This window comes from Schistosoma mansoni, chromosome 2, assembly GCF_000237925.1.
Source record: "Schistosoma mansoni strain Puerto Rico chromosome 2, complete genome".
NCBI lineage: Eukaryota > Metazoa > Platyhelminthes > Trematoda > Strigeidida > Schistosomatidae > Schistosoma > Schistosoma mansoni.
This window is the reverse complement of record NC_031496.1, coordinates 11112117-11131456: the sequence shown is the minus strand read 5'-3', so window position 1 is coordinate 11131456 and position 19340 is coordinate 11112117. Positions and strand designations below refer to the sequence as shown.

At 32.8% G+C, this 19340-nt stretch overlaps 1 protein-coding gene across 1 annotated transcript in view; it reads right to left on the bottom strand.

Annotated features, from left to right (window-relative positions):
• Smp_154920 (putative ral guanine nucleotide dissociation stimulator,ralgds) overlaps positions 1 to 18933 on the bottom strand; it is a gene marked incomplete at both ends in the record, with an annotated part of 37130 nt that extends 18197 nt beyond the window's left edge. The window contains 9 exons of the mRNA XM_018795665.1: positions 1625 to 1866; positions 1981 to 2140; positions 8369 to 8422; positions 12004 to 12180; positions 15139 to 15477; positions 15969 to 16123; positions 16891 to 17248; positions 18681 to 18878; positions 18916 to 18933. Coding sequence (XP_018649955.1) covers positions 1625 to 1866; positions 1981 to 2140; positions 8369 to 8422; positions 12004 to 12180; positions 15139 to 15477; positions 15969 to 16123; positions 16891 to 17248; positions 18681 to 18878; positions 18916 to 18933 — 1701 coding nt within the window. The remainder of the gene's footprint in view (positions 1 to 1624; positions 1867 to 1980; positions 2141 to 8368; positions 8423 to 12003; positions 12181 to 15138; positions 15478 to 15968; positions 16124 to 16890; positions 17249 to 18680; positions 18879 to 18915) is intronic.
• Between the last annotated feature and the right edge of the window lie 407 nt (positions 18934 to 19340).

The following is a 19340-nucleotide window of genomic DNA, read 5'->3' as shown; positions in this document are numbered from 1 at the left end:
TATTAACAATTGATTGAACGTAACTGAATACTATACATAACTGATTAAAATTTCTGATCAATGACCAGTCAGTTATAATAAACAAAAATACCTGACATATATGTTATTTGGTCCAAGTTGTCACATCGTATTACTAAAGTGAGACTAGATTAACAATATGAATATCAGAGTAGTAGAAGTAGTATCAACTCATACTGGAGTCCTATTACGGCTACTGCCCGGATGACAGATAAGATTTGAGCATGGGGTTATAACTCTATCCCATAGAAAAGAAACCTGCCAAAAAGCGTTAACCAGTAGTAGCATAAATAGTTATAAAAAAGAATGGGTGTAGAGAATTAGTTTCGGAAAGAAAAAGTGAATCTGTAGAATATAAAGTAAAAAAATACTTTCGAAACTCAGGTTTTGGGGACCAATTCTACCCAACGGTCCCTGGTTTTGGTAATCGCATGGGATCTAAAAAATGGTCTAAACCTGATCAAATGTCCCAGACCAACAGTAAACGACTTATTGGATCTATCACATGTCTTTGTTCAGGCGCACCTAGGTTTCTTCCAATCTACTCCTACACCAGTCAGTCATCATCATGCTTCGAGGTAGGGTGTGAACGACTCTACATATTATACGTCCTAACCACCTCAGTTCGTGAGGATTCACAATCGTACCAACCACTTTGCTATTTGTGTCCAATACCCTAAGTCTAGCTTTAATGCTGACCGGTGGTCCAGTGGTGTATGCTATTTATGTCTGTCGACATAGGTAGTATATAACACCAATCGGAAGTGGAAATACTGGCAGCAGAAGGCTAAGAAGATCAAGTTGAGGAGAATAGAAAGGGAAATAGAAAGAAATTGCGAACATGAAGAATCATACAGAATGTGAAGGACAAATGATGGAAATTCGCAAATGAAGTATTCAATGTATGGTTCTCATATTTTACAAAGACATTCTGTAGTTTTGTAGTAAAAATACATTTGGACGTCCCCATCTGAGTATTCGTTCATTACAGTCCTAATACACACACGCAATTTTTATGAGACATTTGTGATCAGAAAATTGTAACCCAGGAAAGTCCTCTACCTATAAAGATCAACTATGGGTTCCTGTCTCTGTCACAGAGGCCAAATCAGGTCAAAGTCGTAGAAATAAAACTAAAAGATTCCAACGTGAGCTAGTAAAAGAAGGATACTACTGAAGAGTGTAAGTATTTGTCCCTCAATTATATTCATTACCAATACACTTAACGTACAAAATTAAGGAATAACAAATAAGCCATACTATGGTATAGATGGAAAGAAAAATGAATAACTCGATGGTTTGGTGAAGTGGTTGCATATTGGTCTAAGAATACAACAGTCAATCATACAGGCATAAATTGATATCTATCTGATTCATTTCAAGATGGTTAGTCTGATAAGTTATCCAAGTTGAATTCATTTTATTGATTACATACCATTTCAAAACTAAATCACGTAAATCAATCCGAGGAATATATTTTGGACGAAATCGATAACAGTAATGACAGTGATAATAATAATTAACGTTAAATTATAATTTAAACCCTTTTGCCCAAGCAAAAGAAAAACAAATTAATCTCCATAGCATTTTGTGAAATTATATTTACCTTGACACGCCCATTTAATTGGATATTATCATTACGATCAGCAGAAACTGATGGTTTAACAGGTGAAGCATTTGTGTTCGATACATTTTTCAATAATTTCCAAGATTGTTTCGTACTGTTATTATCTGATTGTACGGTTGATGACGATGCTACTACTACTGATAAATCAGGTGTACTACGGGTAAAATTTCCAAGTTGATCTGATATATGCAATAACTTTATTATACCATACGGATTTTTAACTGATTGTTTTGAAAAATAATTAGTATTATTTATGGCACTGATCACTGATGAATTAATATCATCATTAATATTATTATCAGTAATAGTAGTAGTATTAGTAGAAGGGAGAGCACTTTTCTGATTATTAGTAATAATTTCTTGTTTATTCTTATTTGATGGGGAATATTTTGATCGACTGATATAATCCGGTGACGAATGATGCAATAAAGTTAAATCACTAAGAAATACACCGAGATACGGTATGACACCGCTTAAATAAGATGACTGATTTGGCTGAAAATGTAAAGATTAAAAATAAACAAACAAATAAAAAGTAATTTGACATTAATGTTATTGCGCAAATATACCTAGGTAGGAGCTATGGTCAGGCATTAGTCATGTAAGTGAAGCATTTGATTCGTTGTTAAAACAGGTAACTATAAATGACTGTTGTTACAGTTTTTAACAACCCCTATGCCCATTCTATTTAGGCAACTAGGTATTATCTCTACAGCTTCCTTACAAAAATATAACTCATTACGGAGTACCTGTATAGGTAATTGGTAATGAGTTGTAAATTTTGAGAGGAAAATTCCAATAAACAATGCAAAGTATCAGGTACATCAATCAAAAACATACCAGTTTTTTGTAGATGGATCGCTATAATTTGTCTTTAAAAGCCAAAAATGAACGCAACAGCATAAATTTCAGATGCGACATGGCTAAAGCACTTATATTCAGGACGTGAATATTTTTATATTTAGAACTCAGGCACATACACCTGCAACCCAGTGTGGACATAGAAACCATGACTCTAACCTAATACCTTTCCTTACAAAAGCTAGTGCTTTATCCATTAAAATACAGAGTCCAGACAGCCAATAACATATTGAAAAGGTATGATATTTACAACGGCATAATAAAAACCCATTACCAATAGTATGAATCATAATTTTTAAATTACGTGGTATGTCAGACATGGTAAATTAAAAGAACGTCTCCAACCATAAAAGGAAAACTGTGCAGTGCATCTTGATTTCTAATGATATCAATCTGTGATTGGAGATTTATTTAAAAAGGATATAGGTATTCGAATCGATATATTTTCAAGAGTTACATGAATTGAACACTCACCGAGGTTGAATATTTAGTCCTTCTGCTATATTCTGCATCTGAATCTTCAAATTGTGAGATATCACCAGGTCTGCTTATGTCTCCCTAAAGAGCAGAAGCAAAAAAATGAGCAAACTATAAGGAATCTAAAATATCAGAAGGGGTTTTTTGTGGATATTATAGTAATTTTAATAGTTGAGATCATGATTCAATTGAAGCTAGACCACCATGGAAAACCTGGATGCACTGGAATGCCGTTTCTTCATATTGTGGGACTTCTCAGCGGCACACATCCACCCTCCCGCCTCGCGAGATTCAAACTCAGGACCTATCGGTCTCGCGCGCGAACCTTAAATTTGTCCAGAATCTCTTAGTGGTTGATATGTATAAGATATTGATCAATTTTAATCTATTCGTCAAATTTTTACTGATATTTTTTATGTAAACTCACCTTTACTCAAATAATCTACGTATAATACCAGAACATCACGAAACTTTTGATCGCCGACACAGTGTACTACAAAGTCAAATCATTTATTTCAGTGGAGACACTGCAAACTAGTCGATAAATTCTATTGCTATTAAAGACTAGAGACAGTATAACATCGGATACTAGTCGGTGGCGATTAGTATGATTAGAAACTCAGTTGGGAAAAGGATAACTTAATTGTAACGTGTTTAACTGAGCCACTAGGTCATTGTGTTTCAAATTTTCACGAGCACATTAGTCCTTTCAATTTTGAAGCTATTTCTTAATGAAGAGTACAAACCTACAGAAAAAATAGATCCAGGGTTTTGTGTCAATCGGCTCTAAGCATTAACTATGAACAATAAAGTTTCAAAATAGTAATTGTTATTGAACATATGTAGAGTAATACAAGTCATAACCTGCTGATCCTAATTTTATCTTATTTAGACCAAACAACCAATAGAATATAATGGAAAGTTCTATTGTAATAGAAACATTCAACTCTAGATAACAATAACTTTTTAAATAAACAAAAAACTAACAATACCGAAATTTCTTTTGATTAAAAAGGAAACACAAACAGATGGCATAAAAGTACATTTGAAACTTTAAGAAATATAAACATAGAAGAAAAACATACTGAAATAAATAATGATAATAATGGCTTTACTAAGAACTCTATTGAATGGAGTGATTATTATCAGAATATGTTTGTTTGACAAAACAAAAAATGTATTAATAGATGTTTATTTTTATTTATCAACAAACCAATATATCTGTTGTATCCATTGTTTTTAGAAGGTCATATACAGTGTGACTTTTGAATAGGATTGTGATAAGATTCAAATAAAAATTTACTCTAAACTGAATATGGTAGTGTTATAATGCGAAATATATTGTGTTGCGATAGGACTACGCGAAATTCTACCGATTGACCAAATTCAGATATCCTAGTTCGACCCCAATACTGTTCCCCAACTCCAATAAATCAGAACACAGCCGTTAAATGAGAATTGTTTATGGGGTCAGCAGCAGAACAAAAATGGTTTACAGACAAGGCATATTTATACAGTTACGATGACTATTAACGGTAACCAATGGAAAGGAAGGACACGTGAAGGTTATAATTAGGACGACTCAAAATTGACCAATAGGGAAACGACACATGAAAGTCATAGTTAGGACACTGTAAATAATGGCCAATAGGAAATAACATGCGAATTATGTGAAGAGTCTGAAAACATACCATTTTACATTCGAGATAATTTTTGGGATATTCTTGTGAATATCCTAACACCTCCCCTTGGAAAAAATTAATAGCGACGCAATCGTGGGTTTACCTGAAAGTTCTCTATTCCGTTGCATTCCAGCCCTGCTAACTAGAGGGAGAAGACAAGATTCAGCCGAGGGAGATGTATATTCCACAAGCAGCCCGGGATCACGAACGAACAAACAACTCATATATACAGTACAAAAATGTCCTTGGAAAATATCACAAAATAGAGTACTAAGAGAGGAAACGAACCTATGATATTTTAGGTCCTTCCAAGTGGGAAATAAAAACTGAAGGTAAAAGTGGGCGCTTTTGGAGCGGAAGTGAGAAACTCAAAAATTCAAAATAAAATTACAAAGATGAGACGTTTACCAAGTGATTTATGGTGATCTAGCATCCTCAACAATATTGTTGATTTCCAATCATATATGTACCCTTTGGTTGCATATGATTTTATAAACGATATATATAAGTGAAAAATATTGTTTCCAAATTGATTGTTGCCAGACTTTACTCATGAATATTTACAAGGGTATATGAAAATATCAAAACACCTGTCTTCTTAATATCAATTTGTACTTTATACCTAATATATGTAACTAAGCTATCTATTTCATTGTGACTACTAACTCATAAATTGTCTTGATTGGTGTAATGATCTCATATTATCCTGATGTGTGGGCGAGAATGACAATGATTGGTTGTCTTGATGAGTCAGACATTAGATAGGATGACAGGTGTTATGTGTTATATATATTCCCCTATCCTTATTATGTATGAACTGTTCCTTGTTGATGGACACTTATTGATTGACTGTTTCTTGTGTCGGATTTTGGTGTGGAAATATATTGACGTTGTAGTCAGGCTAATCTCGTGTTCTTGATCTGAGTTCTGTTGAAGTCCTGTAGAATAGACACTGGGTGGGAATCTAGTGTAGATATTCGTCTAAGGCAAATTAACGTCCCACATACGTGTAAAAAGTGAAAGGACTGTTATAACCAGAAATCCCAAGCGTTATAACAGCATCCTCTATGTTTATAACATATCCATAAAAATATTCATGTATATTAAAGTTTGATGACGATCTAACTGAAAACAATATTATTTGCTTACATATGTTGCTATGATTTTCACAATAAAGATTTTAAATATTTACAAACAAATTATGCATCATTACTATAGGAGGTTTGTAGAGATCAGTGGGTTTAATACTTAGCATCACGGACTGAAGTTAGACATATAAGCCGTGAGATGTTGGGTTAATGGTTTAAAGGTTGAGGGCTCGCCTTGAAAACTGAAGGTCCTAGGTCCGATTCTCTGGGAGGTCGTGAATGGGTGCTACTGAGAAGTTCCATAGTAGGACGAAAAAACTTTTCACTGTATCCTTATTTTTAGCGGTTACCTAAGTAAGATTAATCAGTGATATAAGCAATGGAATATGCATCCATAATATTAAGGATACGAGTCACTCAAAAAGTTCAAACTCTGCCTCATCTTTCAACTTTAGCCCTCAGATAGTATCACCAGTTCTCACATATTAACAATGTGACTGGAAGCTGAACACATAACTCTGTACTTCGTAAATAAATTTAGGTTACCAAACAACCGATGACTAATCAATGGGGATATCAAAGTCGTTAAACAACTTATGAGACTGTAGTTTCGTTATTGTATCAGGATAGGTGAACATTTTCACTCACATTAATTATGAAATATACCTTTGGATGTAGAAGGTATATAAATGCTGCAAGTATGTGATGATATATGTCGACAAGGCATTGTTTACTTATGGCAAGACAAACGAGTAAATTGCTGATAATGGACACAGAGTACTAAGGTAAAAGGGGGGAATCTTTTGATAGTGCTTCGAAAGTTCATTGACTGAGGCGTTCGAGAATTATATTACGCATACTTAGTTTCCACCTAACCCGATGCTTAAAGTTATTAGGTAAAAATAAACTCAGGTTGAAAAAAGACTAAAAGTTTCCAAACCAAAACATTACATTAATTCATAATGTCACTACTAACGGTTAGTTTGAAGCATCTGAGGCGGTGCAGACCACTTCCATACCTTAAACATGGTATTGAAATAGACCTTTATTACTTTACTTCTAAGAATTTCGCTAGTTATTATTATATCCCTTACTTTGGATTCTCTCTTGTTTTATCGCTTTCATCTAAATTATGTCAAACTGCTCCGATATGTAACTGTGTTAGGCCTTGCTTTGTTCAATATTTACCTGTTAAAACGGTTTGAGTAGGAAAATTAGGGGTAACTATATAATTGAAAGTCATATGTAGAGCGAATCTAAAATAAATGGGAAGGCAATGATTAGTAACCGTCAGTTCATTCAATTTCACGCCGTTGGCTAACAAGGTTTGGATACAGCTAATGACTACAATGTACAGTGGGGATTATAAGTAACTATTATCAACTTTTGTATGATGAAACAAAATGCAGATGATAGTAGAAAACATAATAAACAACCAGTACAGTATTGAATCTAAGCAGTAATTTAACTAGTTTATGGTGGAACGAACTGAAAAACTAGGGTATGAAGAACGATATATGTAAAAATCCAAGTTAATGTTTAAGGAATTTAATCTATTATTTTTCAAGTTACGTTCAGTAGTTTGCTTTAAAAAAAGATTCATTTTTATTTGGAGTTAGACACTTATCGAATGAAGTATACGATTGTACTGGAAGCCTAAACTTTACAAACTAAATTTATGTACCATGATAATAAAACCGTTTCTCATAAAAATCTATCTACATAGAGCCAGCATCAATAATTTGTCCGCATTCCAACAATCGTTAACAATGTATACTTCACTTTTTATAGTTGAACACGTCTTACGAAATTATCAAATGTAGTTCAAGTTGGTATATGCCACGTTAGTTTTTATTACACCAAGACTAATTTTGCGTATGGATATAACAATATATTAAAGGTATTCAGAAAAGTGGACTTTTTTTACTACTTTTGAAAAGTCATCTCCAACAATGTATTCAGACACACCTTTATCAATAACATGTAAGTAAATAGAACGTATATAACTGAAACTCATAAACCATACATGTGAATCCTGACCTTTGAATGCTAAAGTTTAATTTGTATATTATCTCTCATTGAAACCAAAGTATTCATGTGGGAGCATTAAGATCTTTCTTTTATTAAGATATAGATATATCATCACTTACTTCAATACTGATGTATGGTACAAACTACTCACACAACGCACTTCTGACTGTTTAAAATTAGCAAATAATTACTCAAAATATTATAATTTTGAGCGAATTCATGTGATGACATAGAATATAGTTATGCAATAGATGACTGTTGAAAATATCCCCAAAAAATTCATATTCCTGAGTTTGGAAATGTAAATTCTTACTGTTGATATGCAACTTTGCTTTACGTTTCCCAAGAATATTTACAGACGAAAAATACAGAAGGCTAACACAGCAACATTTCGCTTCTTACGGACAGTTTAATATCTTTTACAAAATACTAGTAACTTTTTTTTATTCAAAGATTCGTTAAGAACACTTTGAGTGTCGTAAACCTGTATACGTTTGGTAACAATTAAGTTTGTTGAATTAGTGTTCTGCCTCTAACATGTTAACTGCGAGGAGATTGTTAAAGAATGATTCTATAAAACTTACACATAATGGATTTGGATTGTTGAGTTTTAAGTACCAATACATTTTGTTTGCACACTGTATCAGAATATAAAAAAAAAGGAACACAGTGAATAAATAAGTTTTTTTTCGTTCTAAGAATAAGATAATTCATTCAAATACGTAGATACATTAACACAATCATATATGGTGAAAAATGAATAAGGAGAGATGGAATATTTATGCAATTAGAAAGAATTTATTTGAACAAAAGTGAATTTATTATTATCGGAAGGTATTTTGTGGAGATTTAGTATTTTCATAATGCTTCCAGGTTTTTCATGGTGGTCTAGCTTCATTTGACTTATGCTTTCAACAATTAAAAAAATGAGTTTCTTATACTGTTTTATCGATTATTAATGAATCAAGTAAAACTTGGTGATTTCTTTCAAAATCCAATATCAGTTGATTGGCAGGAAAAAAAATTAAAATATATTACGTATATGTTTAAAACTAGCTTCTTAAGAAAAATTGAGAACTTTAAATCACAAAATCATACAACCAAAATGTGAATAAGTCCAAAGTGTAACAAATAATACTTCCATATATTTCTAAGTCATGATATAATAATACTCCTTTGACCAAACAAATTTAATGAAACGATAATGAAAAGTACATATCTAGACATTAATTGAACAATATTTGCTCACTAGTGATTATGTTCGGGAGGAAATGTTATATCCTAGCGAAGACATAAGCACGGGTAACTCCCAGGACCTATTATTGGATGATTATTCTACATATATTCTTATTGTATAACTATTCAGTAACTAGATTATGTATATCTATATTCATCTGATTATAAGCTTCATTCTGACCTAGTGATTATTATTATACGATTTACTGTTCCTAAACTATACTTAGCTTATTGATTATTGTCTCCCACGTTCACAGCCACATTTGGCAGTTTTGTACAAATATTATTTTCTATTTTATGGTGTGAAGTGGTCTGTCTGTCTGATATATAAACAGAGTATGTTTGAAATAAACGATTCGCATAGATTCGCATAACAGAAGCTGTCATTGGTGTTCTGGACTCAAGTGGAAGGGCTATGAGGATAAAGGACCAATAAGGCCGCTAGATTACTCATACTAATCGAACGTCATTGATTGTCAGTGTTAAGGTCGGGAAAGTCGTATTTCTATTGGTGGATGATCCACGTGATAAAAGCCGGACATGAAATCGATAACGAATTACGATACGTCCTTGGTTTATCTTGTAAAGTCATAACAAATTGGCGATGGCCTTGATCAAGACATAACAGGAAATTTCAGGAGTTCTAGTGAGAAGCCGTAACCAGAAAAGTTAATCCGTGCCGGGTGTAAGGTAGCTACACATCGATGACAATGGAAGATGGTCGCACAATGTCATGGATTGACTAAAGTTAGACATTAACACCATTGCATGTTGGTTCAGTGGTCCAGAGGTTAAGCGTTTGCACGCAAGATCGAAGGTTCTGGGTACGGGTTCTGTGTGCGGGATGGTGGACGCATATTGCTTAGGACGAAATGGCTGTCCAGTGTACTTCAGAGGTTTTAATAGTGGTTTGACCTGGATCAGTTCATGATTTTAATGAAATTCAAAAATCTCCACAACCCCATACTGACAATATTATAAACTAGGTAGGATAAAAATGAAGCGTATATACAATTGTTGGGCTGTAATTTCAGACACAGCCTACAGAACTTATGTTTCATTACCAGAAGAACATGGATTATTTACCAATGCATCGCTAAAATAGAAATTTAAACAGTTGGTCGCTATTGGGTGACTAATACACTGATCCATTAACTTGATCGAAAAACTCAAGTGGCAAGTATATCATGATGTATAACCATAATATCTACGTCTTCAGACTTCCATAAATGAAAAAAAGACTTGAACCTCCAATTTAATGACAGCTAAGTGACTAAGTCAATTGATTCTTATTTTAGATAATGTTAAACATCCCCTCCCTAGCGTTGTATTGCTGATAACAATGTAAAAATAACAGTCATGATTACTGTTATCATGATCAAGAGTTCCAGTACATAACTAGATTGAAAATTTTCGAATACCCTACAGTATTGGTCGTTCAAACTATAATGTGATTTGTACATCCGTGCAATGTTTGAGATCATTTTAGAATCACTGGTTACACAAGCTTATGGAAGTTATATACTTCAGGTAAGCAATCACACAAGAGACTTAACTGAATTAGGTACAGTGGAGTATGAGGTACTAATTCATATATACATTCTGAATGAAGACAGTTCACCAGAATCGGAGTGTAATAAACGGCAAACTTTTTTTATGGAGATCAACAGTTTGAATGTAAATGATATTTGTTACACTACATTAAAAACTAATCAATGGTTTCAAGAAAAATGACTAAGATTTCCTTGCAAAATAGTACAATATTATGCATTATTGGTTTTTACACAGTTGGTGTGAGATGGATCTACCCACTTGGTAAAAACCTAAAGCTTCGAATCCATCCTAAACGTCAGCTAATTTTCGGTAACAGAAAGATCAACTGATTTAAAGTATGTGCCTTCAGTTAGTCCAGGTTATACTTATGAATAGCCATTTTACATTATTAAACAGCGTTTTCATTCCCCTCACAACAAAACGTTTCTATAATGTGAGTTTTAGTTAAAAATAATTAAAAAAAACAACCATTTGAAGACCTGAGGAATCTATGATATTAGATGAAAGATGGATTTAATCCAGAACATTATTGGATTTTTCAATTCCTGATTACTGACTGTTTAATACTGAGCAAATATTTTCATTTTTACTGACTTCCATATACCCAATTTGAAGGGTAGGCAGTGATACTATTACTAATTGTAGTCTCATCAATTACCAGAACACAAGTAAGACTATCGGTGAATTCATACACATATATCGTTTACTGTTTTTTTAAAGTTAGATAATTTTGATTTTCTATATAGTGTAACGTGCAGAAGACAATAATTGCCGACAAAGATAAATGTTTGTATTGTGCTTCCTAACAAAATCGAATTGAGAAGGATCAATAAAGTTTATATGAGCTGGTATTTTTCTGATTATCAAAAGGAATGTTTTTTGTTTTTACTTGTAAGTACACAAACAAGCGTATACTGCGAATAAATAGTACGATAGATAATAATTATGGAGGGCAGTCAAATAAAACAGTTAGAAAATCTCTCACATGTAGATCTCTATTCTTTTTTAAAAATATAGAATAAGAGAACTCTTAAACAGTGTAAACAATTTAAGACTTTGCGCGTAGTTTCTTCTATTTCTATAATCGAAATCGGCAAACTGAACCAAGATCAACATCCTAATAGCGTTTTACAATCTACGACGAAACTCGTTTCATCAATCAATGAAATAAGCAACTACTCAAGTGGTTAGATAACTTTAAATTCTGTTACAGTCCAAATTTTTATTCAATATAGGATGGAATTACTAATCATTTAAGGTTTGTAGAACCAGAACAAAACAAACGTAACATCCTAGTTGACTTTCAAGCGATTTCTACTTTAGTAATAAAAATATATATGGTTTTCAGTTTGTTTACGTGAATAATAACAATAATGGTAGTAATGATAATATTGTTAGTCATTCAAATAATTACAATAATAAAGCATACCTTATCTAACCGTTTCCTCAATTGTTCTTGATTATTATCAAAGCTTACTACAGAAGCCAAATATTTAAACTTCATAAAATGTTCATGATAATGACTGAGTTTACGTTTACATAAAAAAGAGAAAATACGTAGAAAAAAATATGCAAGAGGTTGTAGTATAAATATAAGTTGATAATCCTAGAACAACAAGTTCCAAACAATATTTACGAATGATAAGACCACTGATAAAGTAAATTTGAGCACAAATTATACAACTGATGAGACGGGATCTGAATTATGAAATGGGACTCGAAGAAAGATCTGATGTAAACACGTGCATTCACTAAAAGTTAGTTTTAAGTTGCGTAAAAATATGTAAGCCTTCTGAGTCTGCTTAGTGAAGTGATGAGTTTGTGAATAGCAACTTTAGGCTAAATCATATATATATATATATATATATATATATATATATATATAATGCTAGGAATAAGAATTGTTTATTCAATTTTGAGCCTTAGTTTTTTTATAATGAGGGCTATTCAGAATACCAGGGTAGCACAAATGAACTAGGTGAAGTGGGAGCTTGAATGTGCAACCCAACGGTTGAAAATCGAAGACTTTATGACACTGGAATATTATTTTCTAAAATATTTAACTACAAACTTTATTTTTTTTTATTTTTAGTAATAATTACTACTTATTTATTCTGAACAAGTGGCTTACATTAAGTTATGGAACGTCTACTTATTGAGATATCACAAAAATGTAATTTTATTATCAACATTCGTAACGTTCTTATATGAACCATTTATGAGAATAAAAGTAAGATAAAATATTAAATAGGAATAATATATTTAACATCAACTCGGCGCTCAAACACTGTGAAACTATTCGCTCTAATTTAGACGAAAGTTCTTATATAAGATAAAATATGTTAATAAAGGATATTTGATACCAGATACCGATTTTACTAATAAGTAATGTAAAGTGCAAAAGTGGAACTGTTGAAGAATCATGTGAATTAGATCTATCTAGTTGTGAAAATATTAAAGTCAATCAAAAATCATAAGACATTAGTATAAAAACAAAATAAACCAATAAGATCAACACAGATGTGGAAAAAAATGGAGTAACTCAGAGTAATTTTAAAGTCTCTATCAATTTCATTAACATAAAATAAGAAAAGTATTCAACGTGCGATTTGAAATAAATTTTTTTTCTATATTTTATATTTATTATGAAAGAGATAAGATATAAAAAGAAATTTTTCCAATATACAAAATCTTTTTAACTCACTATTCTAAAACATTCCAACTATGCCATAATCGGAGTACTGGAGTGGACTGTAAAGCCATAATTATGGCTTTTAATGCTGAATAATTTCTTGTTTGTCGTAATCGCTTAAAAAAAGGAAAAAAAAATAGACATAGTGGAAAGTATATTTTATAGGAAAGATGCAACTTCTAGCCACTATAAAATATTCATGGTATTATTACACTAGAATTCTGACAAAAGTTGTACACTAATGCAGTACAGGTTCAGAAAACCAGTGAAACTGACGAAAATCTGACATAGATTCCCAAACAACATTATCTATTACGGTTTTGTGTTGATTTAAATACAAACAAGGGAGTGCAATGATGATTAACTGGGTAATTCAACTAGATAGTGATAATTGTTCACATTACCCATCATGATGATGGGTAGGTTGCTGTTTATTTTGTTTTTACCCCTAGTTGAATTGATCAAAGCTAGGAGACCGGATTAGTATTCGAGTCAAAACTAAGGCTATATCATATTTGATTAACTGTTTTAACAACTAAAATGAACATACAGAGTTTATAAATGCACTTGACAGCACTACAGAACACTACTTTAATCATTATTTAGGGAATCTAGAAACAGACATTGAATTTACTTTGTTAAAACAAATGATTACGTTCCTGCTTTGAAAAGTGATGCATAGATAAAAGGAATAAATAAAAATTTATGAACAAGAAGTGGATAATTGATCCTAGTTTAAGCCAGTGTTAATATGAAACTGCTAAACCGAATGATAACATGCAAACGAGTGCATTTGATTGATAACTCTACTAGTCAGCATCATTCAACACTTCTGTTTCAGAAAGGCATCCGTATAAAATGATGTAAAAATCCTGGTTGACAGATATTTATTTATCTGTCCAACAGTTTATTAATTGCTACAGACTTGTCCTACAAATCTCCCATTCAATAGTTTTACTGCATGTAGGTGGTGTTTCCAATATGTCTATAATCAATCTCTCTGTTAATTTAGTTTATTCTAAATGTACATATAGGTAAATGGTACAATAAGACCGATAGTTTATTGAATAATATATGTTAAAGTAACAACAAATCAATAAAATATATCGAAGATAAATGCTTTTCACATAAGTAAAAATGGTGATGTATCTCGGAAACAACTTGAGTCATTTTTCATGAGGAACCCACAAAACATTGTATTTATGTTATAATCAAGTGTTAAGTGAAAAGAGGATGCATTATATTCATGACAACTGTCAGATGAGTTATGGAATTCCCAATCTATCCAGGAATCCAAACACGTATAAAATATGCGTCTATTAATTCTTATAAGAAAACTAAACTATACTACGTTAAGTTAGAAACATGATCAACATGATCTGAAGTTAGAGAAAAACATAGGTTATCAAATAATAATGCTGTTACGAATATTCATCAAATAATCACCGTCTAATCAGTTAACTAACAATTAGACTGGTCAAACTATACTTTCCAAGAACTCTCATACCAATTTTAAACTAGTAGATCTCTAAGAAGTAAAAATGAATCAGACTTACAAACTTCAACTGGGATAAAAGTACAATCATCTCAAGAACTACATTAATGTCAAGTAGTGATAAATAACACAGGTTTACGTTACAACCAATATAGTTGAGTATAGAATTAAACTTGTGACCTAAAATACAATATCTAAACAAGTACAGTGTGGCTCTAATAAGTGCAAACTGGTCAGTCATTATATTCTTGTTAAACATCAAAATAAAGGATAACAATAAACTCAATAACCTCATTTGCCGAAAAAGAAAGTTTGAAGTAAATACACAATTGCGTTAAGAAAAAATCCATTTATAACTCACCGCACAGTAAACTTACATAAGCAATATCAATCCATGTAATGATGCATCCAGTTTTTAATTTTCCCACATCCGATGCCGAAGAATTATGATTAGGTGAACTTTTGGACCATATCGTTATTATCTGTGGACTAACTCTTGTCGCTGGACTATTATAGTTACCCCGTTTATTAAAACGTCTTGAATAGATCGGTGTAGGTTCTACTAGTATTGGAAAATCCTGATCTGAGTTAAACATGGAACTTTGGACAAGATGATATAATTTATTATACTGATCAATTGTAGCTTGCACGGATGGAGCAGGTTTGCCTCTAGCATATATCAGGCAATCATTTAACTCCATGTCAAGAAATAATCTCTAAGATATAAAAATATATTAAAGCCAATAAGTAATTTAAAAATAAAATTAAACGCAGATTCTAATCGAAAATTAAGTCAAGGCTAAAGGCTGTTTATATCCACGTTTTCAAAACTTAAGAGTGAAATGATCAGCCGACATATACTTACAAGGTTAGTGAGTAACACTTCGGTATTTATTTGCCTGGATAAGTGTCTCGAGTTCAATTGAAGACATCAACAATGGGATCCAGATATATCCAACTAGTCAGACTTAAATGGAAAGAAATGAAGGTCATAGACCCCAATACTGAGTGATAACCGAGATACGCTTAAATAAAAAAACTTGTCCTATTCGGACCACATGGACAAAACGTATCATCAAAATTGTCCAGGTATTGTTACTATAGGGTGAGTTTTTGTACACAAATCGTAGGAAAATATCTATACAAAATGTTTTTCGAATAGAAATCTCATATAAAAATAACCAGGCTATTCAATAAAATTTCCTACCTGATCAGCAACAGTCAGTTGTTCAGCCACTGTATCTAAATTTAGATTCCATAAATTAATTAAGGGGTTAATAGAAGGTGTAATGGTAATTATTTCTTTAAAATGCTTTTCTGATTTATGCATTGCAGGGTTGTGTGATGAGTGATGACAACTGGCTAAAAAAAGGAAAAGTTAAAAACTCGTGATAACTTAACTTTTCGAAATAGATGGTATTGGTAGAATTATATATATAAATCAGCGGTTGAATTATGCAATTTTATTTATTGTGCTAAAAATATAAATTCGCTCCCAAATGCCCTGGTACGGCCGAGAGTGGGGAGAGTCCGCTCTTCCTCTAAAAATGCTCTCACATGGCCTCGCGTATAGAGCCTCTGTCAGGGAAGTCCTACTCACTGCCTTCTCGTGCCACAGGTGTTGTTTACGAAATTGAGGGGACGAAAAAGCGAATGGCCGGCGCTTTAATCGGGTTGGTGGACACGGAGGGCCCAACTAGGGGAGTCGGAAAACCTTGATTCCAAACCAATGGTGCACATGGGCTCCATTATCCTGGAGGAACAAATGGCGTATGAATCAATCGTTGGTCACCGGCTACCATGGAACTGCAACTCCCCACGGTGCTCCACTGCCTTGTGGATCGGATCTTTAGGTCAAAGGCTCCGGGTGTCGCCCCCTAAGAAAACCACCTGCTTCGATTTGGGAACCCGGGCAGTATCACAGCCCTCACACAAATCAAATGAGATTTGTGTGGTGCATATATATCTGGTGCCCTTTGGTACCAATATTTATGTGTTTAAATAATAAATACCTTACAAATACAAATTTAAACTACCTCACGATGGTAATTAGATTAAATATCCACAAATGTTATCCAGTTATGTATATACATAAACATTATTAGACGTTATACAGAATTAACATTTACCTCGATTTATGGTGATAATACGCACTGACGGCAATTTTTTTTCTGGATTTAAGTCTATTTGATGTTTACAGGCTATAATTTTCAGACAATTTATAGCTTGTCGGCATAAATACTCCATCTCTGCAGTAACTCGATCCCAAACTTCCGAATCAATGTTGCACAAGACGATTCGCGTCGCATCTTGATTTTTAGAAAACACATTATTTCCACAGCATCTCATAAACTCATTTAGGATATAATTGTGACTATCTTGATTATAAGAGGGTTGAAAAACATCAAACCAGCCGGCGAGGATCCGTACTAGACATTTAAGATGGATAATTTTCTGTGGCGAGTCGAAATCTTTGACATGAGGCTGCTGCAACCATGCCCCAAGAAAATACAGGAAAGACCTATACACAGAAAATAATTTTCCAAAACAGTGGGTGGTAAATCGCTAACATTCTGATGAGGAATACAAACAACTTCGAGAGGCTTCGTGTAATTTAAATTCAAATATGAAAATTCAGTCAAACAAAATACTCTTAAAAGGTGATAGAGATCTAAAATCACTGGAAAATAACTGACTACCAAAAAAATACAAGTTACATGTGAGATAGTAAAGGATAATTGACATAATTCTTTAACGAAACCTGGCCTTAGAGTAGGAGATCATATCAGCGAACATTCAATTAAAGAAAACGAGAAACTAGTATGCAAGTAGTAAGTAAGCACATGTTTTGTCATGCATTCAGGTCAATTTTATAAGTACATCAAATAATATTTTCAAATATGAATGTAATAACGAGTGTTCCCATGGTCTTTGAGAAATATACATAAAATAGTCAACAAAAAATGTTTATATTAAATAATAAAACAAAAGCTTAACAAAGACGAAAGATTTCTGATCACGTTAGGACTTAAGTCCCACACCTCAGTGCGTAAAACATGTGTGATTCTTTACTTTACCACATCTTGAAGGAACTTTGTAGAATTAACAAGATATAAGGTAGGAATGATGTCAAATATGTCCCAAATATCTGGCAAATCCAGGGATCCGAAGTACAGCTTCAGTTTTAACATATGCAGATACTTCGTCAAAACAACAGGTGACATATTTTTTGATAATGTTGGTAATTTGATAAATCCTAACCATATCCGGTAGGCAAATCAATGCTTGAAAAATCAAATATTTACTGCAAAGTTGAAAATACTATCTACCAGAGATTTTGCTATTATTGAGTAAATAGGAATGAGGAAGTTTGGACGATATTCTCCAGCGACTCAGCGAATACATATTAAGCAAGTAATTGCTTTGCGGTATTTCAATGTCGCCTTAATTGCATCCTTCAGTTTTACCCATTATCTATTCCCATATTTTCTCCATCCTCAAACTATTTTTAATCAGTTATACACTCGTTGTCCAGATTTATATTGTGAATATCCTAGATTTGCACATAATATGATATATCTTCATGGGACGTCATAGTCTTGTATTTTAAGTATGTAATAACACGAGCTTTAGAGCCTGAATAATATTTAGTAGTGTAAGCTACCCGTCTAATCCTTCAGGCGTTCTGATTAGCAGGCTGAGAACGTATGGTAAATTTTGTGAGTCACATTATAAAAGATGGAGTATGTAAATCCATAGTGAAAGGTAAAGGCAAGAGAATGTACAAAATAAAAAGGCAGACCATTCACAAAAGAGACTTACGAAATAATCCCAACTTTCCAAGAGGTAGGTATTAGGCTTGAAAGACATGTATCCCAAAATCTGTACGGATTATTATACAGGTTATAGAAAGTCATACTTGCTTTTTATTTACAACTTCCAAAACTAATTCCATATCAGCAAATAAGCGATAGGTATATAAAAAGGTGTTAACAGACACAGTATCAATAACCTTTCCTTCATTCAACACGAAGAAATCAAATAATTCCACAAGAGACCCAACTCTTTTTAGCTTTCCTGGGTGTCTAGTAGGTGGGACAGATTGACTCGGTTGAATCTAATCATAAGGACATCTAAGTTATCAAAATACTTACTTTATTGACGAGTGCCATGTGGCTTTTTGGTCTTTTTTAGGAGGGAAAACACCGACAAAACAACCAAGTAGCAAAGTGATATGTTTTTAACGAGAGGACATTCTGAAACTTTGGAAGAATCTGGAAAGGAATAGATCAAAATTACTGTTTTTGGTTAACCCATACTTACTGAAGTCTGAATACACCAACTTTACCACACGATGAGAGATTGTGTCCCATTATTGGCTAAAAAGAGGTAGAAATTCATTTCTTAAAGAAGCAAATGAAGCGAATTGTGAGGAGGTATAAAGTTCAACAAGCGATTTGCTTGTATGAACAATTTACATGTACAAGAAATTATTATTCCTAAACGTAAATCCGAACCGAACCTTCCAGTATAAGGTTGTGAAATAAGGAGTTGTGTTGAGAAAAATAAAGAACTAATG